The 25,745-nt window shown below is 34.6% G+C and overlaps 1 protein-coding gene across 2 annotated transcripts in view; it reads right to left on the bottom strand.

The window, feature by feature from the left end:
* Positions 1-568: 568 nt before the first annotated feature.
* Positions 569-25,745, bottom strand: part of Snx4 (sorting nexin 4) — a 50,494-nt gene continuing 25,317 nt past the window's right edge. For both annotated transcript variants that reach the window (XM_015486851.2, XM_015486852.2), the window contains 7 exons: positions 19,688-19,749; positions 15,366-15,431; positions 10,735-10,824; positions 8,843-8,942; positions 5,870-6,015; positions 3,755-3,869; positions 569-1,730 (listed from right to left, as the gene is read on the bottom strand). In XM_015486851.2, coding sequence (XP_015342337.1) covers positions 1,683-1,730; positions 3,755-3,869; positions 5,870-6,015; positions 8,843-8,942; positions 10,735-10,824; positions 15,366-15,431; positions 19,688-19,749 — 627 coding nt within the window. In that variant the 3' untranslated portion in view covers positions 569-1,682. The remainder of the gene's footprint in view (positions 1,731-3,754; positions 3,870-5,869; positions 6,016-8,842; positions 8,943-10,734; positions 10,825-15,365; positions 15,432-19,687; positions 19,750-25,745) is intronic.

Raw genomic sequence — 25,745 nt, 5'->3', positions numbered from 1 at the left:
AAACCCAGGACTTGTGTATGCTAGGAAAATAATGTACTACTGAGTTACATCCCTAGGTCCAGGCTTTTGATTTTTAAATGCCAAGTGGGAAGGTACGTCATTTCACTAGTCAAGAGATGATACAATTCAGTGGATTCAAAAGTATATACCTGCAGATGATTTTTGCTTCTACCAATTTTATTTAAAAAAGAGAAGTAAGCTGGGCATGATAGTATAAATTTGTAATCCCAGAGTCTCAGGAGGCTGAGGCAGGAGGATTTAAAGTTTGAAGCAACTTAGCTGAGACCCTGTCTCAAAACAAAAAATAAAAAAGGTTGAATTTTGGGATGCTTTACATACATTAGTATGTAAAGCATCCCAAAATTCAATCCCCAGTACTGGGGAGGAAAAAACAAAATTTTTTTAAAATCAGATCTCATCACAGGATTTTTTTTTTAAAAACAGCATTTGGGTATAAGACACATTTATACAATTAAATACTTTAAAGTATAACATGGCATATTATTTCCACAGATCATCACATATTAGTGTATATGGATCATCTTTTTTAAATAACAAACAAAAAACCTTTGAAACTCAGCACAATACTTCATTTATTTATTGTATAAGTTTGGCAAACAGCACAAAAATCCAGCAACATTTTAAACATGTAAAAAAGTCAAATGTTGAATGGTATGGGGATTTTTTAAAACATCATTAGAAATAATGAGTACACATTTAAGATTCTGCAAAGCTACGAAAATGAGGGTGCTTGGCTTCTGAACATATACCACAAAACATACATAAAAAAAACAATATAATTTATTTACAAAAATTATAGCCAAGCAATAGAAACGAAGGCTGTTAATGATAAAGGTATGAGCTCATGTGTTGACCACATTTATCTTATACATGGAAATGCTACATCTTGTACCCTGAAATGCCATGTGCAGAGAGCCAAGCAAAGGAAATTGGGCTCATCACTGAGGTTAAGAATTGTTGAGAATACTACTACTCAATTAAAATTTTCTATATAGCAATTCCTGGACCAAAAGAATGTATTCCACTCTATATCTGAGAAGTTGAGACTTATTTGTTGGCAGTATAAAATTTCTGACCAGTATCAAAATTCTGGTAAAACACAAACTGAAGGCATTTTCTAGTGTATGATGTGTTACAGGGGCATCAACAAATGTGGAAGAAAAACCTAGATTTCACAATAAATTTCTGCTGAGCTTTGTCAAACCAAACAGCTCAACTATAAGGCAAGAGAAAATGCCCCCTTATGACAGGTTAGTGGGTCTCACCAAGTAAATATAGGAATTCAATCTTAGGAAAAGAACTTCCTGCATGAACAGATCTGAAAGAGTTGGCATTGAAAGGAGCGTCTAGAAATTAACTAACGCCTTAACATTCAATCATTGGTTCAGAAGCCTGATGAATAATCTGTTGGTATATATTATTAAATTAACTTTTTTTGGAATCAGCACCAGTCCCCAAAACCTCAAATTATAATATTTAATCTTGATTAAAATACATAATTTTTGTGCTATAGGAATACAACTATAATCAGTTAAAATAAAGCTGAATTGATTCAACTTATTGTATATTTTTAAGTATACAGGGTAGCAACTTAAATTTCTTTTATTTACTTGTGCTTTGTTTTGGGGCACTTTGATTGAAGAAAAAGTCATTTCATAGGATTACATCTTGCTAAAGCATTCCTTAGCATTGGTCCAAACTTGAATTCCCTTAAAAAAAAAAAAAAAAAAAGTACCTTTAAAATGTGATTCTGGAAAGATTCTAAAATCCCACATATTTGGTTTAGTGGCATACTAAGTTTTGCTTTTTTAAGTTAACTAACAAGTCCAGTAAATAGCTAATATAAGGAAATATCTAATGCTTCTGAAAATGTAAGAGAATTTCTTAAATAAGCTTATCTCCAAAATAGAAAAAGAACTTCTGTAACTTGTAAACTGAGTTTTCAAGGTTCAACCATAAACTCTTACTCATGTCATGCTTATTATTTCTACTAGTAAACCAAACAAGTTTTCTGGCAGTTTTATTCAAAGTAATATTTTAACAAAAGTTTTATTATTGACAAAACTAATTTTTATAATTAAATAATTTAATGATTAAGTTAATTATTGACTAAAAACTGACTGTGTTCTAAATTATGAAATCCCTCTCATGGTTCTGGTACACTACTTAACACAAAGCTATAGATAATCCAAATATGCCTTAACAAAAAAAGCATGGTTATAAAGATATAATAGTAAAACCTAACTAAGAGATAAAAACAAAGGATTTTTTTTTCAATAAGATATCCTACAATAATTGATTTATGAGAGAGGAATGTTTTCTTCAATACTTAAGCATTAAAGTATATCAATATTCACCAAGGCTTCAAACAATAGAAAAAAAATTTAGTTTCATTCCTCCTTAATGGGATACAAAAGGCAAATAATAAAAACAAAACATCTTTAAAATGTCTCAGATTGGCTGGATAAGTAACTAGATATAATAGTATTCACTGTTAGAATAAGATAGATCTCATGTACTGTCAAAGTTAGATGTCCATCAGATATCAAATGAAAGAGAAAAACTATATGTATATAATACAAAAACTAATGTATATAATACAATCCTGTTTTTGTGTATATTTTCTTAAATAATTGTATATATATCCAAAAATATCTGGAAGAATACACATAAAGGGATTTGGGGGAGATAGGGGAGAATTTTTACTTAACATGCTTCTGAATTATTTGACATTTTTGCAATGGGCATGTGTTATTTTTATAATAATTAATTTTAAAACTCTATAAACTGAAAAATTGTTTTTTAAAGGCTTTAGCCTACTTCATTCAATAAACTGGACAGATTGCCAATGAAAAGATAGACCAAAAAACACTTAGAAGTTCTATTTACTTTTAAAATACTTCATTCAGTTTTTATTTCAGTTTATTACTACTACGACTCATCTGATTATATTCAAGTAACACTTGGATTATATTCAATTAACACTTTGAATAGCTGAAATTATAATGATGCCATACATATATACACACACACACAAGTAAAATATATAAAATACAGACACTGATATTTATCCAAGAAAAACTGATGTTGATCTTGACTTGTGGCACTTAATTCTAAACAAAAGGACATTATTCATTTTCATATATAAAAATCTATTCTACTTAGGCAAGGAAATAAAACATGAGCCAGGCAAAGTGGCACACACCTGTCATCTCAGTGGCTTGGGAAGCTGAGGCAGGAGGATTGTGAGTTCAAAGCCAGCCTCAGCAAAAAATGAGACACTAAGCAACTCAGCAAGACCCTGTCTCTAAATAAAATACAAAATAGGGGTGGGGATGTGGCTCAGTGGTTGAGTGCCCCTGAGTTCAATCCCTGGTACCCCAAAAAAGAATAAAACAGAAAACATCCCTTCTTTTTTTTCTTTTGATATTATTATTAGGAATGATATTTTACTGCACTGTCAAGAACATCATATAATCAAAGTTATACTGTCAGTACATATTTTCAGATACAAGTTATAAATGGGGCATATAGATTTGAGAGTTTATTTATAAAGTGGAAACACAATAACTGACCTTTTTAATTACAATCCTTCAAAATTAGGTAGAGAAAATTGGAAAAGTTTTAGAAAGGAAGAATGAAAAAAATATTTCTGGGGGCCAAACAAGAGAATTTATAGAAATGTGTAAGCACTTGTGAACGTATCCATTATTTTTGCAGAACTCAAACCTACCTTTTTACACATGCTGATCTGCATGACAGCATAACTTATGAGGGCCTCCTTTAGGTCACGGTTCTTTTGTTCTTTGAATCGTTCAATATCAGTCCACGCATTTTTCACAAATTCTCTGAAATAAAAGATAAAGTTATTAGTATTCTTAGTTAAATTAAATAGACATTGGATGGGATGTAGCTCAGTGATAGAGCACTTAACTGGTATACACAAAGTACTGTGTTCCATCTCCAGCACCACACACAAAAAAAATAATAATAAAATAAATAGACTGTACACTATAAATTCAACTAACCATTCTCTTCAGAGATGGTTTTTAATTGGCTACATCAAAACCAAAGTTATTGCTTGTATAAGACAGTTCTATTTTTCCTTTTCCTATAAATTACAGTGAGGGGAAAATGTCAGAGATATAACTCATCTACATTCTAATAACTACATTTTGTTCACAAATTATTCCTTTAAAACAGATGTAGGGGCTGGGGTTGTGGCTCAGTGGTAGAGTGCTTGCCTAGCACGCGCGAGGCCCTGGGTTTGATCCTCAACACCACATAAAAATAAATAAACAAAATAAAGGTATTGTGTAAAAAAACAGTTGTAAATTGGCTCCCTGAATCAGCTCACAAGTCCTACAGATGCCACAATGAAGTGCCTTCCTGGGTTCACTGGAAAAAATATACCTTTTTTTTTCTTCCACTGGGGACTAAACCTAGGGCATACTCATGCATGCTAGCCAAGAGCTTTACCACTGAGCTCCATCTGTAGTCCCACCACACATACTTTATTTTTGAGGCAGGGTCTCAATAAGTTGCCCAGGCTAGCCTTGAATTTGAAATCTTTCTGGCTCAGCCTCCTAAGTACTGGTATTATAAGTGTGTGCCACAGTGCTTGGCAAACATATACTCTTGAGATGGATTATGAAACACATTCAGCATGTACATGGTTTAAATAATGTCTAGGGTTTTAAAAATTCTAACTGTGTAGCCAGGTGCAGTGTCACACGCCTATAATCCCAGTGGCTTGGGAGGCAGCAGAAGCAGGAGGATTCCAAGTTCAAAGCCAGCCATCACAACTTAGCTAAGCTTAGGTAACTGAGTGAGACCCTGTCTCAAAATAAAAAGGGCTATGGGGCTGGGGTTGTGGCTCAAAGGTAGAGTGCTCACTTAGCATGCATGAAGCACTGGGTTCGATCCTCAGCACCACATAAAAATAAAATAAAGATATAGAAATAAAAAGGGCTAGGCATGTGACTCAGTAGTTAAGCACCCCTAGGTTCAATCCCCAGTACCAAAAATAAAAATAGTGCTGGGTACAGAGGTACACAGCTATCATCCAAGCTGTGTGGCCCAGGGGTTCATGACCATTTGGGCAACACAGTGAGACCCTGTCTGAAAAAAAATTTTAAATGCTCACAGGCACTTTCCTTTTCAGTTCAACTCATGAAAGTTCACTTTGACTTATTTGCTGTAAGCCAATAATACACTCTTGGACTGCCTTGGTACATTTTACTGACTGACTGTCAGATGAAAACAACAATAAAGAAAATGAACTAAACAGTGATAGCAGATCTGAGAACTGAATTTCTAGAAATATTTACAGATTAATTACATGAAAAGCACTATGCAAGGTATCGAAGAACAAAAAAATGTAAGACACAGTCCTTAACTTTGAAGTTATCCAGGGAGAGCTACACAGAACAACCAACCACCCAACACAGAACTGCCATGCTTCAACGTCAGGAATCAAGTGCTAAGATCGCCTGAGAAGATAAGGGAAGGCTTCACAGTGAAATAACCCTTAAGCTGGGTACTGAAGATGATCAGGCTTTTTGCTAAATGGGGCAAGAGGGCAGAGAGAATGTGCCAAGAACAGAAATTAGGAAGTCTACGAAAGTAATATTATGAACTTGAAACCCCATGTTTTCTTCCTTTTCCCCCCACACTAATATAAATGTTTCTATAACATGATTTTTTGATAACTTAAATTTCTTAGGAATGTAATGACTACATTTTAGAGGAACAGGCTATACCCAGAGGGGTCAATGAAGCTGGGAAATATTATTAAATAAATAAATAATCCAATGGTAGTCCAGGTTGAACTTCTCAGAATTTTTACCTGCCTTCCAAATTTTTAGACTTTAGCTGTTGTTCTCCTTCATTTATTTGTTCTTCTAACACCTTGATTCTGGCTTCTCTTTGCTCTGGAGTTTCTTGACCAAAGAGCTTGGTAGTCATTCCCTTCAAAGAGAATGTCCTCACAGTCTAAAAGAAAATAGAAACAGAAGAATAGATAGTGCGATATATATATACCTGGTGGAATATTATTTAGCCTTAAAAAGGAAGGAAACTATCACATGTGCTACAACACAAATGAGCCTAGAGAACATTATGCTAAGTGAAATATGCCAGTCAAAGACAAATACTATGGGGCTGGGGTTGTGGCTCAGTGGCAGAATGCTTGCCTAGTATGTGTGAGGCTCTGGGTTCAATCCTTAGCACTGCATACGAAAATAAATAAAATAAAAGACAAATACTATATAATTCCACTTAAATTGATGTATCTAGAGTAGTCAAAATTATAGTGAAAGAAAGCAAATGTGGTTTCCAGGAATTACAGAGAAGTAGAAGAGGAGTTGATTAATGGGAACAGAGTTTTGCAAAATGAAAAGAGCTCTAGAGATGGGTTTGCACAACAATACGAAAATATTTAGTATTACTAAACTATACACTTTAAAAATGGTTAAGAATGATAAACTTGGGGCTGTGGTTATAGCTCAGTGGTAGAGCGCTTGCCTAGCATGTATGAGGCACTGGGTTTGATCCTTAGCACCACATAAAAATAAATAAAATAAAGGAATTTTGTCTATCTACAACTAAAAATGCATATAAAAATTGTAAATTTTATGTTATGTGTATTTCATAGCTCTCCACTCTCAGAAATAAAAAACACTGGCCATTTCTCCCTACTACTTTCGATAGAAGCACCATAATCTTTATAACCACAGGACTCCTAATATGATTTCTAATACCGGAATAATAAAAAATTGTCAAAAAGGAGGAAATTAGTGGCACAGATCTGTAATCCCAGCTACTAAGGAGGCTGAGGCAAGAGGATTACAAGTTCAAGGTCAGCCTGAGACTTGGCAAAACCCTCTCAAAAGAAAAAATAAAATTAAAAAGGGATATCTCAGTGGTAAAGTGCCTAGCATGCACAGACCCTGGGTTCCATCCCCAGTACCACATAAAATAAAAGATTACTCTGACAAAAATAAAACAAAACAAACAACAACAAAACAGATAAAATTCAACAAGCAACTATGGAAATAAACCAAACTAAAGAAATATATTTAAAATCTGCATATCTCACCCTGAATCTTAAGAATCTATTACTAGAACAGGATGCCTAAACCCAAGCATTACAGGGCAACCTCAAGCTTTGCTGTTTTACTATTTGCTTACTCACTGGAGTTTGTTAATGAAAGCACTTCCCATCACATGAAGTAACAGAGAACCATGCTTACTGAAAATGTCTTGGGACTTCCTATGAGTTCAGGAATAAATCAAAGACCTAATCTAATGGCTTATGGTCAGAAATCTTTTCCTACACATATGTATTACTTTTCATAGATGTTACAAGTGAATAATCTATGTGAAAACCACTTTTAAAACTAAAGTACTAGGGGCTGGGAATGTGGCTCAAGTGGTAGTGCGCTCGCCCAACATGCGCTGGGCACTGGGTTTGATTCTCAGCACCACGTAGAAACAAAATAAAGATATTGTGTTCACCTAAAAAAATAAATATTAAACAAAAACCACTCAAGTACTAGTTAACCATGAAGTGACTGAGAAAACAGTGGCACTATCATTGCTTCACAAATACTTTCAAAATATGTCTCTCATCATAGCAGCTAATGTATTTCAGTGAAGTAGCTGAACAGTACAGAGCTGATTATAAAAATGACCTAAGTATATGCAATTCGATATTGGGCCAGGTGTGGTGGCACATATCTATAATCCCAGCAACTCAGGAGGATTGAAAGTTGAAGGTCAGCTTTAACAACTTAAGGAGACCCTGTCTCAAAACAAAAAATAAAAAGGGCTGAGGATGTAGGTTAGTGAAAGAGTGCCCTGGGTTCAATTCCCAGTTTAAAAACAAAACACACACACACACACACACACAGAAAAAGAAAAAAGATACAACATTTTCTTTACAAGTATGCATTGTAAGCATTAAAGAATAAAGTACACAAAAAGCTCCTTGTTAGGAGAGATAAATTGATTCTAATTGGATAAAATTTTTCAAAGTAAACTAAAACTTCTATAAAATACCTTTCCAAATTAAATTAAACCTGACCAATCCCCCCCCGCCCCCCCTCTTTTTTGGTACCAGGGATTGAATCCAGGGGTGCATTACCGCTGAACCACATCCCCAGCCCTTTTTATACTTTATTTAGAGACAGGGTCTGGCTGAGATACTTAGGGCCTCACTAAGTTGATGAGGCTGGCTTTGAACTTGTGATCCACCTGCCTCAGTCTCAAAAGCTGCTGGGATTACAGGTGTGTGCCACCATACCAGGCCTGACAAATTCTTATAATATCATACAGAACATGTTTTTTTTTTTTGGGGGGGGGGGGGTGTACCAGGGATTGAACTCAGGCACTTGACTACTGAGCCACACCCCAACCCCTATTTTGTAATTTTATTTTATTTTATTTTTTTGATAGAGAATTGAACTCAGGGGCACTCGGCCACTGAGCCACATCCCCAGCCCTATTTTGAATCTTTATTTAGAGACAGGGCAACTTTATTTAGAGACAAGCAACTCACTGAGTTGCTTAGCGCCTCACCTTACAGAGATTGGCTTTGAACTTGTAATCCTCCTGTCTCAGACTCCCAAGACGCTGGGATCACAGGCGTGCACCACCGCACGGAGCCTGATATCTTCTTATATCAAGAAAACTAAATAATTAATACAGTTGCTTACAAATTATTCTGTAAAAGGTACAAGCATACTGTGTATTATAACTGTACCTGATTCCTCATGAGCCTTGCTATAATAATACCAAAGACCTAAAGAAAAATACTCACCCCAGTTGCAAGTTCTTCACACTGCTGCTTCTTGGAAGCTAGATCCTGGGCAGCCATCTCCAGGTCATACTGCATAAGTTCATGTTTCCTGCACACAGCCCTGGGGATGAAAATAGTGCTGCCATTTAACTTTTTCTGGCTTCTCCTTTAACATGTTAAGAAATTTTTTTTTTTTCAGGAGTGCAGGGAAGCATTCACAATTCCTTACTAGTTCTGACATTTACTAGAGGAAGAGAGAGAGTGAGAGAGAAAGAGATTCTAATACAGAAATGAACAACATCAAAATGTCAAGAATCCTCTTTCCCCCACTCCTACTATCCAGGCACAACTCATGTACAGCCTTCTAGAATTTCTTTTTTTTGGTACCAGGGATTAAACCCATGGGTGATTAACCACTGAGTCACACCCCCAGCCCTTTTTTGTATTTTATTTAGAGATGGGGTCTCGCTGAGTTGCTGAGGGTCTCACTAAATTGCTGAGGCTGGCTTTGAACTTGAGATCCTCCTGCCTCAGCCTCTTGAGCTGCTGGGATTATAGGGGTGCGCCATCATGCCTGGCTTCCTTCTAGAATTTAGATAGGCATTTACAAAGTTCACACATTCCAAATGGTTCTACAACTTTTCTTACTTATATATGCCATGTCAATATACATTAATCATTATTTTTAGGAACTGCACAGAATCCACTGTATTCAGCAACTTTCTTTTCCTTGGTGACTTAAAGATACTTTGGTGAAACTGACTGCTACTGAAATCACTAAAGGAAAAAAGCTAACAATGTGCAAGTGTTTTAAACACAATTACTTAACAGTTATACTACTCTTCTGTTTTCCTAACAGAATTCTTATATTGCTTTTTTGCAATAGGGAAACTGATCAAAAGTCACCTCTTCCAGAAAAATGATTAATTTCCCTAAACTGAATAGAAAAAAAAAATACAGTAATTAAAAAAAAAAATAAATCAAATAGGATTATCTAGCAGAGAATTCTGTTGGTTCCAAAGAAAATACCATAAAAACATGGGCTGGGGTTGTGGCTCAGTGGTAGAGCCCTCGCCTGGCATGTACGAGGCCCTGGTTCAATCCTCAGTACCATAAATAAATAAACAAACAAACAAATAAATAAAATAAAGGTTATTGTGTCAATTACAACTAAAAAATATTTTTAAAAAATACCATAAAAACAGAAGCAATATCCTTGATATTAAAAAGTTTTAAAAGCTACTAAGCTAAGGGATACAAGTATGAGAAAAAATGCAGAATAAAAATGGCAATATACAGCTGGGGATGTGGCTCAAGCGGTAGCACGCTCGCCTGGCATGCGTGCGGCCCGGGTTCGATCCTCAGCACCACATACAAACAAAGATGTTGTGTCCGCCAAAAACTAAAAACTAACTAAATAAATAAATAAATAAAAATTAAAAATGGCAATATACAACCCAGTGACAGTGCTACACAACACTCCATCTGTATTTTGCTCCCAATCTTCAAATTGGAGAAAGTAGAAAAAACAAATACGCCGATGAACATGCCTGAGACTGGCAGGTTTTATCACTATGCAGTTTCAAGGACAGGCCTTCTCTTATAATTTTACACCTAGCACTCTGCAACACAGAGAATACAATAAGAACTCATTCACTATCTGAGGGAATGAATTTATTCATTTATTTATTTATTTTAGTTGTAGATGGACACAATACCTTTCTTTTTATGTGGTGCTGAGGATCAAACACCATGCCTCACACGTGATAGGCAAGCATTCCACCACTGACCTACAGCCCCAGTCCAAATTAATTCATTTAAAAAGCACCTTATTATCTGTATTCTACACAAACACAATGAAAGTATGAGGATCAATCACAGGACTGCATCTGGAACTTTCATTAATTACTCACCGTAGTGCTTCTGCATAAAAAAGGTATTCCTTTAACTGATCTGCATAATGTTCTTCATCTTCCAAAATATCATCAATAGAAGATGCATACCTGTTTTTAAAAACACTGCATTAAACGAGTAACTTTCACTGGGACACAAAGCATTAACATTCTAAAAAAGTGTTTTTCAAAGTATGATCCACAGACCACTGACTACCTGTCAGTGACAAATTAGGAAAAGTGAAAATTATCATAGGGGCTGGGGATGTGGCTCAAGCGGTAGCGTGCTAGCCTGGCATGCGTTCGGCCCGGGTTCGATCCTCAGCACCACATACAAACAAAGATGTTGTGTCCACCGAAAACTAAAAAATAAATATTAAAAAAATTCTCTCTCTCTCTCTCTCAAAAAAAGAACCATTTGTAAAAAAAAAAAAGAAAGAAAATTATCATTTAGAAACATTAATGGCAATTTGTAATTGGTATGCTAATTTTACTGAATTTTGCCGAACTACAAAGACTTAGAAATAAAACAAACAAATAAAAAATAGTCCTTCTTAAAAAGAAAACCTGATCTACTGGAATCTTTTTTTTTTTTTTAATTTTTTAATCTTTTTTAGTTGTTGATGGACCTTTATTTATTTATTTGTATGTGGTGCTGAGAATCGAACCTAGTGCCTCACACATGCTAGGCAAGTGTTCTATCACTGAGCTAAAACTCCAGCCCTCTATTGGAATCTTTTGTTCAAAGAGATTATAAAATGGCTATAAAATCCATAAAAAGTATGAGTTTGGTATAATTGGTACACACGTTTTTGATTGCAACTATTTATAGTAATACCAAAAAGCTGCAAGAGGAAAAAGTAAATGAAAATAATAGAAAATAATAGAAATTGGGGCTGGGGCTTATTTCTGATCTCTTAATAACAATTTATAATTAAAATTTTATCAAAGTAATGTCTCACCTGTTGTTTTTATTTCTGATTACACTGTAAATTCTGTAAACACAAGGGCTATGTGTATATAGTGCTTCTCTGTCATTATAAGAGGCATCTTTCGAATTAATTCTAATCCCTTAGCATGAAAATAAAAAGTACATATAGTTTATGCTTCCAGGACTATTTCAGCTATACAAATAAACCACATTTACCAAAGTTGTAAAACAAAATAAAACTATGTTCAAGTTCATTTGAAAAGCAACATATTTGGGGGACTTATAAAAGCAGGTAACGTATATATTATGTAATTACAAACCTATATCTACAATTGTGAGGAATTTTATCTATGTAACTGACAAAGTCTTGATAACTACTGTTAAGAGCAGGAGAATCTTAGGGGCTAGCTCAGTGGTACAGTGCTTGTCACAAAGCCCTGGGTTTGATCCCCAGCAGAAGAAAAAAAGAAGAGCACTTGAAGAATTAAATAAATAAATAAATAATTAAAAAGAGGAAAATCTGGCTTTAGTTCACAAATCTAAATCTATGCTTTTAGAAGAATTAATGTTAAGAAATGAACAAAAAAAGGGGACCCATAGGGCTGAGGGCTTGAAGATTAAAATTATAATGTAGGGATAATCTGTCATATCATATCCTCAGAGGAGAATAAATGGTAAAGACTTTAAGATATATATACTGAGAATAATTTTTAACATGTCAATAAATGATCCTGAATTCTTGCAAATACTGAAATGCTAAATTAACAGAATGCAGGAAAGCTTATGAAAAAAATAGCCAGTAAGCTTGAATATGGCCCTGAGGAAAGAAAGCCCTATTTATATAAAATATTTTTTTTGCCCCCACCATAGCTTTAAGATAGAAATGACTAAAACTATATGTAACTACAGTGTACAATGTGATGTTTTGATATAAGTACACACTGTGCCAGGATTAATTCAAGCTAATTAACATAGCAGTCACCTGACACACTTTTTTGTATGAAAAAATTTAAGATCTAGCCTCTCACACGCCAGGCAAGCGCTCTGCCACTGGGCTAAGGCCCCAGCCCACCCCCGGCTCTTTTACTTTTTATTTTGAGACAAGGTCTGGCTAAATTGCCCAGGCTGATCTCCTACTAATCCTCCTCCTTGGTGGCCTGAGTCCTTGGAATTAAAGGCATGCACTGTTGACTCAAGCCCTTTGTAACAAATTGTAAATCTAGAGTTCAGTGGCATTAAATCCTTTCACATCACTATCAAGTATTCTGAACTTTTCATCTGTCCAACTGAAACTGTACTCCCCTCTCTTTTTTCCTTCCCCAAACGGACTTTTTTCCCCCCCTGTATTGGGGACGGAGGGGACCCAAGGCTTTCCTAGCTGAGCTATATCCACAGGCCTTTTTATTTTATTTTCAGGTCTCACTAAGATGCTGAGGCTGGCCTTAAACTTGTGATCCTCCCGCTTCAGTCTACTGAGTAGCAGGGATTACAGCATGTACTCCTGGGCCCAGTTTGATATCTCTTTTGGTAAGCAGTAATTTCAAATTTTCATAAAGCCCAATTTAACATTTTTTTTTTCTTTTAATGTCTCTTTAAGAGTCTTTGCTTATGCCAATGTGGCAACAAGATTCTCCAATATTTTCAACTAAAACCTAGAATTTTGGTTTTTAAACTTATATATATAATCCAAATTTAATTTGTATAAAATGTGATATATGTTTCAAGGTTCATGTCTCCCCACATAGACATCCAGTTTTTCTAGCATCATTATGTTGAAATGGTCTATAGAAGTATGGATCTAGGTTATATAGTTCAGTGGTAGAGTGTTTGCCTACCATGTGTGAAGCTCTGAGTTCCATCATCAGCACCAAAAAATAAATTTAAAAAAAAATTGTGAATTTATTTCTGCAGTCAGTTGTGTTCTATTGCTCTGTTTATGCCAATACCCTACAATATAGCTTTATAGTAAATCTTAAAAATAGGTAATATATTCTAGTTTTTTTCTTTGTCAAAATTGTTTGACTATTCTAGGTCCATAGAATTTCCATAGAAAAGTCACTGAAATTTTGACTAGGACCACAATTTGGGGAGAACAGATGTGTTAATCCATGAACATGATTATTTAGGTCTTCTTTAAGTTCTTCAGGCAATGTTTTATGTTCAGTGTAGAGGTCTTCCAACATCTTTCATTACATCAATCAATAAGTATTATGTTTTCATGCTATTACAAACCATATAGTTTTAAAATTTTTATTTTCTAATTGTGGTACCAGGGATTAAAACCAGGGGTGTTCTACAATGGAGCTATATACCCAGCACCCACTTTTAAAAAATTGTTCTTTTGAGACAGAGTCTCACTAAATTGCTGAATCCTGTCTTAAACTTGAAATCCTCCTGCCTCAGCCTCTGGAGTTGCTGGGATTACAGGTATGTACCACAGCGCCTGGCAAAACTATTGATTCTGATATATTAATCTGATATCCTGACCTATTAAAATTCAGTTTTTAGTTCCATAGGTTTTTGGTTGATTTATTGTGATTTTCTAAGTAAACAATCTTATTGTCTGTGAACAAAGAAAATTTTACTTTTTTCCAATATTTATGCTTTTTACTTAATTTTCTTGCCTCAATTCACTGAGTAGAACCTGCAGTAAAATGTTTATTAGGAATGGTGAGCACAGGAAACCATACCTTGTTCATGACCTTAGGAGAAAACGTCAGTATTTCACTCTTATTCATTTATTTATTCTGAGATAGGGTATCTCTATGTTGCCCACACTAGTTTCAAAACTCCTAGACTCAAGTGAGCTTTCCATTTCAGCCTCCCAAGTAGCTAGAACTATACCTAAGTACCACTGTGCCCACCTAATATAACACTAGACATGAATTTCAGACAGAAGAAATTCCCTTTTATTTCTAGTTTGATGAGAATTTTTATTATAAATGAGTGTTGAAATTTGTCAAATAAATATTTCTACATATATCAAAATGAGTATGCAGGTTTTTATCTTTATTCCTTTAATATATGAATGAGACTATTTTTTTTTTTTTGGCAGGGGTTGGGGAGAGACCAGGGATTGAACTCAGGGACACTCAACCACTGAGCCACATCCCCAGCTCTTTTTGTATCTTTTTTTAAAGACAGGGTCTCACTGAGTTGCTTAGTGCCTTGCTGTTGCTAAGGCTGGCTTTGAACCGGCAATCCTCCTGCCTCAGCCTCTTGTGCCACTGGAATTACAGGTATGCACCACCATGCCTAGCAAGACTAATTTTTTTTTTAATATTTATTTTTTAGGTGTAGATGGACACAACACAATGCCTTTATTTTTTTATGTGGTGCTGGGGATCGAACCTGGGTCCTGCTCATGCTTGGCGAGCGCTCTACCACTGAGCCATAGTCCCAGCCCATTTTTTTTTTAATTTATTTTTTAAGTTGTTGGCGGACATTTATTTTATTCACTTATTTATATGTGGTGCTGAGAATTGAATCCAATTTCTCACACATGCAAGGTAAGTGTTTTACCACTGAGCTACAAGCCCAGCCCCACAAGACTAATTTTTAAATATTAAACTAATTGTGCATTTTGAGATTAAGTCAGATCTACACACACAAAACATAATATAAATTCCAGTAAACCTGATAAAAACAGAAGCCTAGAAGTCACTAACACTCCCCCACTCAAGTTCACCTCAGGTTTATGTTAAGTTCTCTAGGTACTCACACATCCATATGATGACCAGCACTCTGCAGCCCATCACCCATTTCTTTTTCTATGGCACTCCATTCACTGGAAGAAAGATAAAACCAGAAGCATCATGAACTAGAGATATGGAATATTATTAAATGGAATCCTTTACAAGATTCTTTTCTAGCTAGCTTTGAAATACTTTATAGTATCCATATTTGGATTTATTTTCTGTGACTCAAATATGCTGTTTTCCCCTTAAGTTTAATAATTAACTGTAAGTAAAGGCTTCAGAGTTGGTATCTGCTGCTTAAAGCAAGGTAAGTAACATAACAAAACAGCTTATACTTATAAGTAAAATTCTTTAATCCTAAAGATTTAAATCAATTGAGGAGTTTTTAAAAAAATGGGGTGTTACTTTTAACTACTTAATTGTCATCTCTGGGACATGTGTAGTTTTTTTTTTTTTTAGTTGTAGATGGACACAATACCTTTATTTTTTATTTTTATGTGGTGCTGGGGATCGAATTCAGTGCCTCACACATGCTAGGCAACACTATACCACGGAACCAAAACCCTGGCCCAATGTGTATTTTTAAATGCTCACTGGATGATATTGATGAACATGACATTGTTCTATAGCTAATAAAAAAAAGTACTGTACAGAAACATTAGGTGCATAGTAAAACTTTAGTAATAATTTGCATGCTGCATGAGAAGAAACACTGATCATTTTATTATTATTTCTGTGAAATATTTCTCATAAAAAATTCTTGTTATGAAACTTATATGTGATATTATAGTAAAGTGGAAAAACAAACCTATAATCCCAAATACATGTTGAGCACCTTTAATCTAAAAATCTAAAATGAAGGGGAGGAAGAGAAACAAATAAATAAAAATCGGAAACACTCCAACATTTGAAACTTCCGGAATGCTAACATGATGATGCAAATGGAAAACTGTATACATTACTTCATGTGGTAGGTCACAGTCAAAACACAGGTGTACTAAAAATATGGCATGATACTACCTTCAGACCATATGTAAAAGGTAAATATGAAACAAATTAATTTCGTGTTTAGATTTTGGTTCCATCCCCAAGATATATGATTATACATATGTGAAGATGCCAAAATCCCAAACACTTCCAGTTCCAAGAATTTCAGGTAAGGGATACTTAATCTGTACTAAGATATGACATAATTTTAGTCCTTCTATGTTTTTATTTGTGTATTTTAATTTGGCTACAATTATATTGTATAAGCAATTTTGTGTTGTGTGTTTTCCCCATACCATTACATTTCCAACAATTTTTCTAAACACAATTTCAAGTGGCAACCCACAATCTTTTGAACCATTTTCCTGCTCCTACAAGGCTGTTTGAGATTTTTGTTGTTGTTGTTAAAGAATGTATAATAAAAATGGTAAGAAACTGGGGTTGTAGCTCAGTGGTAGAACACTTGCCTAGCATGCATGAGGCACTGGGTTTGATCCTCAGCACCACATTAGATAAATAAAATAAAAAAGTAGGGCTGGGGTTGTGGCTCAGTGGTAGAGCGCTCACCTGGCATGTGCAAGGCCCTGGGTTGGATCCTCAGCACCACATATAAATAAAATAAAGGTATTGTGTCAGCTACAACTAAAAAATATTAAAAAATTAATAAAAATTAAAAAGTACTGTGTCCATCTACAACTAAAAAAATTTTTTTAAATGTTAAATACTGGAGCTGGGTTTGTGGCTCAGTGATAGAGTGCTTGCCTAGCATGTGTGAGATACTGGGTTTGATCCTCGGCACCACATTAAAAAAAAAAATAAGAATGATTAAAATATACATTTAAAAAAATGTTGAATACTGCTTTTTTTTTTTTTTTTTGTGGTATTGGGAATTGAACCCAGGGCATGTGAGGCAGGCACTCTACCAACTGAGCTATATCCCCAGTCCCAAATACTGCTACTCTTTTAATACGAAGTTTTTATATCATAATCTTGAAATATCAGATTGTATGCTTATACTACCAGAAGGAAAAAAAAATGGCTTTTAAATATCTATCTGTAGATCCAAAGCCACATTTCTATGCCCACAAGACAATTCTGCTTTAATGTACTTTTCTCACTTGAATCTTTTTTTGGTGGTGCTGAGAATCAAACCAAGTGCCTCACGCATATGAGGCAAACCCTCTATCACTGTGCTACAAACCTTTCATTTCAAATTCAACATATCTAAAACTTAGATTGATATTGTGAGATAATGCAATAAAGGTTAGAAGTGAAATAATTGGGTTATATGAGTCTTAACCGTGCTGGGGTTCTAGCTCAGTGGTAGAGCGCCTGACTTGCATGTGTGAGGCACTGGGTTCAATTCTCAGCACGGCATATAAACAAGTAAACAAAGGTCCATCAATAACTAATAAAATATATATAAAAAAAGAGTCTTAATCTAATCAGTGCATTAATTCTCTAATAGGGGTTAATCTGGTGTTAACTGTAGGCAAGTAGGGTGTAGCTGGACGACTTGGATCCCTGAGCTCCTTCCTGCCTTTGAGGTTTATATTTTGTAGTGGTAAAGAGAACTTGCTCACTCTTTCTCTCAGCTTTGTGGTACCATGTCCTAAGCTGCATTCCTCTACCACGCTTCCATCATGATGTTCTGCTTACCTTGGAATCACAGCAAAGTAGCTGGCTAGCTATGGACTGAGACTTCTAAAATTATGAGCCCCCAATTAAACTTTTCTTCCTCCAATTGCTCTTATCAGGTCTTTTGGTCATAGCGATGAAAAACCTCACTGAAACACTACATCTTTTCAAGGAAAATAAAATCTGAGAGTTTGAGAAGACATCAAGTGCAACTAGCCGAATGTATACCATGGTGATCACATCAGTGTAACCATTCAATCATGTTAATGGAAATAATGGACCATCCAGATGATTATCTACTGAATGTCCCATAGGTATTTATCTAATTTTTAGCATTTTGTTATTGGTACCACCTCAAGATGAACATAAAAGAATTTAATTCTTTTGATTCCTAAATAAGACTAAAACTTAGTGTGAGGAGGGCAAGACTTAGTTAAATTTTTTCTTATTCCTATTAAATAGTTTAGTGCTTGATAAATACTTAACATTTATAGTTGCAGGTAAAATGAACCAATTATGAACTAATACATTTGAGAAAAGAAATATTTACTAAGTTCTACATACAAACCTCTGGTAGGTATCAGAATCATCAAAATGAAGACTTTTCCCCTCAAGGTCTAGACCTTTGCTACTCAAACTGGTTTAGCAAAAAACTGGAAGTTTGCTAGAAACATAAAACCACAGGACTCACTCCAAATCTACTAAAGCAGAATGGGCATTTTACATTCTTGCCTCTCTAATACAAGTTCATCTATTAATTATAATAAATGTGCCACTTTTGAGATGGTCTGATTTATGCTAATTTTCAAGATATCTTTTTTAAAAAAAATTTTGTTTTTTAGTTGTAGTTGGACACAATACCTTTATTTATTTATTTATTTATTTTTAATGCTCTGCTGAGGATTGAACCCAGGGCCTCACACGCACTGAACCACAACCCCAGCCCCTCAAGAGATCTTAATCGGCTGATTTTTATCTTTTTCAAATACTGAGTATTGAACCCAAAGGCACTCTTATCAATGAGCCACATCTCCAGCCCTTTCTTTTAATATTTTGTTTTGAGAAAGGGTCTTATTATATTTCCTAGGCTGGCCTCAAACTTGTAATCCTTTTGTTTCAACCTCCCAAGTAACTTGGATTACAGGTGTACAACACCATGCCCAGCCATCTGTTAGTTTTTAAATAACCACTGTTACCAGGCTTAACTGGAGTTATGGTTTGGAAATATAATAAAATCAGAAATGACTCATGTACCTAAATCTAAAAGCAATTGAGGAGGCTGAGTCAAAGGACCAGTCTCAGCAACTTAGTGAGGCCCTAAGCAATTTGGCAAGACCCTGTCTCAAAATGGCTCAACAGTTAAGAGCCCCTGGGTTCAATTCCCAGTACCAAAAACAAACCAAAAAAAGTTTATATTTTTACAATGCCAATAGCCTTTCTTCAATAAAATATGTCACACTGCTAGGTGTGGTGATGGATGTTTGTGATCCCAACAGTTTGGGAGGCTGAAGCAGGAGGATCAAAAATTCAAGGCCAGCCCCAGCAATTTAGCAAGAACCTGTTTCAAAAAAAAAAAAATTTTAATAAGGCCGGGGATATGACTCAGTGGTTAAGCAAAAAAAGGTCTACTTTCCAGACTCATAAAATCTTCAGATTTTACATCATAGATTTTTTTAGAAAAAGTATAACTGCTTATTTTAAATTTTTATATAATACTTACCTGAAAACTCGTCCATAATTCCCATGTACTTTATATACACCATAGAGTCGATCTGCTACTCTCTGAAACCAATATTTAACAGAAATTGCTATCAGGTCAAAGTTATACACAGTTCACTTTAATAAAAAAAAATCATCCTCAAAAAATCAAAAGCCCCCCCACAAAAAAACAACAAAAACTCTGTTTTGTATAATAAACTTGAAAAATAGAGAAAAAGAAAAATATAATCTCAAAAAATCAATCATAAAAAACTCTAAAATAGAACTAGTGCTGCCCTACCATAATTATATTATGCCTCAGTAATTTTTTATTTCTTTTTAATTTTTATTTTTTTGTTTCAGTTATAGATGGACCCAATACCTTTATTTTTTTTATTTTTATGTGGTGCTGAGGATTGAACCCAGTGCCTCATGTGTGCTAGGCAAGCGCTCTACCACTGAGCCACAACCCCAGCCCCTGCCTCAGTAATTCTTTATATTTGTATTGTATTGTATCTTTATATTTATATTGTGTAGTTTTTAATTGCTACCTTTAAATCTTCTATAGTAAGAGTGGTAATATTTTTATCTAGAAGGTTAACATTATTTTTAACAAATAACACTTGAAAGAGCTGCATAAAATTCCACTGAACAGTATATACAAACTTTCTTTTTTGGATAACCTTGTTGGGTATTTAGTTATCTGAATTTTTTTCAGAATTATAATGTTGTAATATGGGCTGGAGTAATGGTTCAGTGGTAGAGCACTTGCCTGGCATGTGTGAGGCACAGGGTTGGAACCTCAGCGCCGCATCTAAATAAATAAAATAAAGGACCATTGACAACTAAAAATATTTTTTAAGATGTTGTAATAAGCATCTCTGAAAATAAGTGTTTTTCCTTTAGATTGTTTCCTTATGATAAAGTCCCCAAAGTGGAATCCTTAGGGAAACGAAATACATATGTTCAGTTCTATTGATCCACAGTTTTATACATAAATGCTGATATACTTCTATGAGGCTTTTGTCAAAAGATAACTTCCAACTGACAAACATATTAGATATTTTAATATCAACAGAATTACAATATAGATCACCAAGATGAAATGTACACTGCCTAGACAGTCACATAAATTTTACAAAAGACAAAACAAAATATCATGTGGTAAATGTTTCAGTTTATCATCTTCAAAAGTATTACACACATGAACTGGAAGACCAAATGGCAATCCTATATAAAATCCTAAAAAAAAAGTTTTGGTATATAGTTTCTAAATGTAAGCTCAGAGGATTAAGTGAGCTACTTGACTCCTTATTCAAACACAAGTAGTTTCAGAATTTGGTTATTAACTGTACAGCAGATCTTAACCATTTCAAGACTTCAGCTTAAAGTGAAAGAAACACCATTGTAAAATATAGGTGTAGGTGTTAAGAGGATCATAAAAGGTTTTGCTTCTGTACTTGGCCTGCTTTGAAGGACATACACCCACAGAGAAGGGGTCAACATGCTACAAGTCCACTGCTTATTTTTGTAAATCAAGTATTACTGCAATAGTCATGCTCACTCATGTTAGCACATCTATGGTTGCTTTCACAGCACAGCTGAAGAGATGTGATAAGGTGAAATAGCCAAGAAAGCCATAAATATTTACCAGCCTGTCTGCAAAATAAGTTTGCTGATCCCTACACTAGACTCAGCTTTCATGACAAAGCTCATACTCCTCATTCTACATGAAACACTTCGACATTGTCCTCAGATCTCAAAACTGATCTCTCTGAGATATCACATCCCAGTTTATTTTTTGGGTACTCTATATTGTTAAATCTGACTCTCTCCCTTCCCTTCTTGAAGTGATTCCATCATAAAGTAAGTTTGGGAAACACTGAGGTAATAAAGAAAAACAGGTTCTTTGCCTATAGGACTTTTCAGATTTTTTAAATTTTAAGATATATTTATTTGTAGATGGACATAATACCTTTATTTAATTTATTTATTTAAAATTTTTGTTTTAATTGTTGATGAACCTTCATTTTATTTATTTATATGTGGTGCTGAGAATTAAACCCAGTGTCTCACATGTGCTAGGCAAGCACTCTACCACTGAGCTACAACCCCAGCCCAACTTTTTACATCTTTAACATCATATATGAATAATGACTATACAAGACAGAGATGACTTGCTGTAGGGAACATCTTACAGTACTAATACTCCAAAGAATAAATGATAGATAATGCAATTTTACACCACTAACTTTTCTACATCTTTGCACTTTCAGACATTGAAGTATCTTGCTAAAAGCTGACAGTCATTCTGTCATTTCAAGATATTAAACATGGAAGAGAAAGAACTTTATAAATAGGTACTTTTAAGCAACCTAAGAAAGTGCACAGTGCAGATCCACAATAATGTTCAAAGAAAAATTTTGTGAATCCCAGGTGTGAATGGTTGTTTCTTAAAGTAAATCACTCCTGGAGCTGATGCAAAAGAAGGTTCTATCATGCAACTAGAGCTCTGTGTATACAGGTCCACAGGGTGTGACCCAAAGAGGAAAGTCTATCTACCTCAAAGATATGAGTGACCACTTATGTGGAAGCTACTCTACCCATGAACAAGGCAACAAACACTCTGCAGTTGTTATTGGACCAACAATGTTTCTGGTATGAATTCTTCAAAGATGGAAATAAATTGTTCTAGCCAACTAAAACATAAAGTGAATCTATAGATCATTAGGCATTAAGAAGATAAAACTAAGAAAAACTACAAACTTAAGACAAAAAAAATTATCAATTTTAGAGAAAAGGAAAGACAAAAATGTCCAAGAAGTAAAACATAAATGATTAAAACCTGAAACCGAACTGATTCAATGGTTGTTGATAATCAAAAAACTGGTGCTAGGGGAAATGATTTAATCCAGACTGCTCTTCAGATTAATTTTGTTGAAAAGTCTTTCTTTTAAAAAACTAATCATCAGAAAATTGTCAGGAGAGAAGTGACACATAGCAAATCCTGTGACAAAAGAAATATGACAGCTTCATCTGATTATCCTTCCTCAATTGGGAATACCTTCTTTGTCCTTCACTAAAGTTTAGTAGTAGGTGATTTAATATTCAAAAAGACAAAGCTTGGGGCTGGGATTGTGGCTAAGCGGTAGAACACTCCCCTAGCATGGGCGGGACCCGGGTTCGATTCTCAGCACCACATAAAAATAAAGACATTGTGTTGTATCCATCCACACTTAAAAAATAAATATTAAAAAAAAGACAAAGCTCTATGACATGTTAGTATATGATGTTACTTTAAAAATCTGAACACATATAGCTTTCTTCCCCCTTGATTCTCCTAAGAAGTTTAAGATTATGAAATTTATTTTTAAAAATTTATTTATTTATTTATTTATGCATTGCGATTCTTAATACACCTTTATACCACAATTTATCATGTCTCTGATAAGGTATGTTGACCCAAAATTCGCATCTTCATATATGTATTTTGTATAATGATGAGAGTCTCCTTTCACCATCCATGCTATTCTCCTTTTCCCTCCCACCCCTATTCCCTATCTAGAGGTAATCTTCCTCACTTGCTCTCTCTCCCAAGATTATCAAATTTAAAGACTCCTGATACCTGCTGCCAAAACGGTTTCCAAAAGAGCTGTAACACTTTATATTTCCATTATCAGGAAGCATTTCAAAACATTAGATATTACCTTCTTTATAATTGGCTAAAAAGTAACATTAAATAGTATCTCAATGATTGTATCTTAAATTATGAAAATATTAGCAAAGTTAAACATCTCCCTCCCTTTTAAATTTGATTTCCCCTAAAGAGGTAGCACAGGGTAGCAAGAAATAAAAAACCTGGAGTCAGCCATATGCAAGTTCAACTTTGGAGAGTTTATTACAATACTCCAAGCCTCTGTATTTTATCTTCCTTTATGAGATGTGGAAATGACCTTCATCATTGACTTTATAAAGATTAAATAATGTTTGTCAGGTTCTGGCAACAAGCAGATGACTCAATAGGTGTGAGTTCTCTTCTCTTATGCTACTTCAATTCACATCCTTGGTTAATATATTATTTGTCTAAATTCTGGTTCCATATGTATATTTACTGTGAGATATTGGGCAAGTTATTTAACTTCATTTGCCTCTTTCCTAATCTGTAAAATGGGAATAATAACAGTACTACCTTCCAAGGACTATTGGGAGAATTAAGTAAGGATATTATTATGCTTGAGTACCATGGCTTACGTACACAGTGATAAATGTTAGATATTGGTATTATTGTCCTTTTACTTTAGTTCATAAAGCACAGTTCTGACTTTTGCCTCCTAATTCTGTAAGGCATGTATTCAGGTAGCAAAAATTTAGTAGCTGCTATGCACCAGGCAGGTTTTATTCTCATTTTCTAGCAATGAGAACAAACTCTCAAAGGTTACTGGATTTGCCTACGGATACAGTAAATGGCAAAGACCAGTTTCAAATTCAGACCTTCTTAGTTCACGGTCAACTGACCTTTCTGGTTGTTCTATTTTGACTTCTTAAATATTTAACTCTGATCCATCTGTAACATATTTTTACCTGAGTTTCAAAAGATTTCTTGACCAAAAAAAGTAGTCAATAATTCTATTTTCTCTTCATCTATTACTAATTCATCTTCTATCTCATATACCATCAACACCTTCTTCTACACTTGACACTATGGCTCTTATGAAAAGGTCCTGGTGGTGCTTTCTGAATGGTGTGCAAGCTTCTGTCAGTGAAGGGCATTAATGTCCGTTTTTAACTTCATGTCATTTTTCTCTTATTGTCCATGTCTAAAAGTCCTTTCTCCAAATTTTGGAATACTGTGTTAAAACCTAAGCTATTTGGAAGGCATCATGTATTTTTCATTGATATTTCTCTCACTTATTAAAAAATCAAGTGCTGCCTTTCCTTTCAAGATCTCACACTGTCTTTCATGTCAATAGTTTCTGAAGCATGTTTTCTTAAAGTATAGGATAAATATATAAACCCAGAATTCTCTTACTTGCCTATTACAAACTCCTTGTGACAAAGTCACTTTGAAGGATCATATCACATATATATGACCAACCAGATCCTCTTGGTTAGTTAAAATTAAATATTTAAAAGCAACTTATTACTTTTTTTAGATCACATAAAATTGTCAGCCTACACATTTATATATTCATTCAGTATATTTTAAGTCTATGTGTCAGACAATATTCCAGGGATTTAGCAGTAAGAAAACAAAGTATCGGCTCTTATGGAATTCAAATACATTAGTGGGGAAAATCATTAACGATCATTAAAGTAATACAATGTCAGACAGTGTTGCCACAAGGACAATAGCAATAATAGAATGACAAGGAAATGATACTCTAAATGTTTTAACATTTGATCAGCCAATATGAGGATCTTCGGAAAGATATTCTGCCTTTAGTTTATTTTTCTATACTATTACAGAAACCTTTAAACATACAGAAAGTACAGAGTACAAAAGGATATAACTCCATTTCTCATAGAGAACAAAAGAATTTTCCTCCACTTTCTAACACTCAGCTTCAACAATTATGATATATATGATCAATCTAGTTTCATCTAAAAGTGCCCCCAACTCTCCACTCGTGAATCATCAGTGGACTCTGGTAAAGTAAATCCCAGACAATACATTTCATCTGAAGGGGAGTATAATCAGCACAGGATGACATCCTAGATCTGGTAACCACCCAGTCTCTTTCAAAGCCACTGACAGAATGAAGTTCTAAGATACCCTCTAGGTTACCCTAAGGACAAGAATGGATGACATAACATTTTCCAGGCATTTTAAAATACTGAAAAGCATTCTTCCCCATGTCTACTATAACCAAACTATATGGCTAAATACAATGATTATTCCTTAATTTCTAGTTTCTTTGTCATGGCGAACTACTGTCCCAATAAATGTATTTAGTAGAATTTAAGAGCACAGACACAGGATAGTCTAACATCCATAAACTATTATATATATAAACCATATATATACTAGCCCTGACCTTCAAGAGGGGGGAAAAATACCTGGAAGCATAATTATATTATTA

This window comes from Marmota marmota, unplaced genomic scaffold (genome assembly GCF_001458135.2).
Source record: "Marmota marmota marmota unplaced genomic scaffold, marMar, whole genome shotgun sequence".
Classification (NCBI taxonomy): Eukaryota; Metazoa; Chordata; class Mammalia; order Rodentia; family Sciuridae; genus Marmota; species Marmota marmota.
The sequence above is the reverse complement of the archived record's forward strand: the minus strand, read 5'-3'. Positions and strand labels throughout refer to the sequence as shown.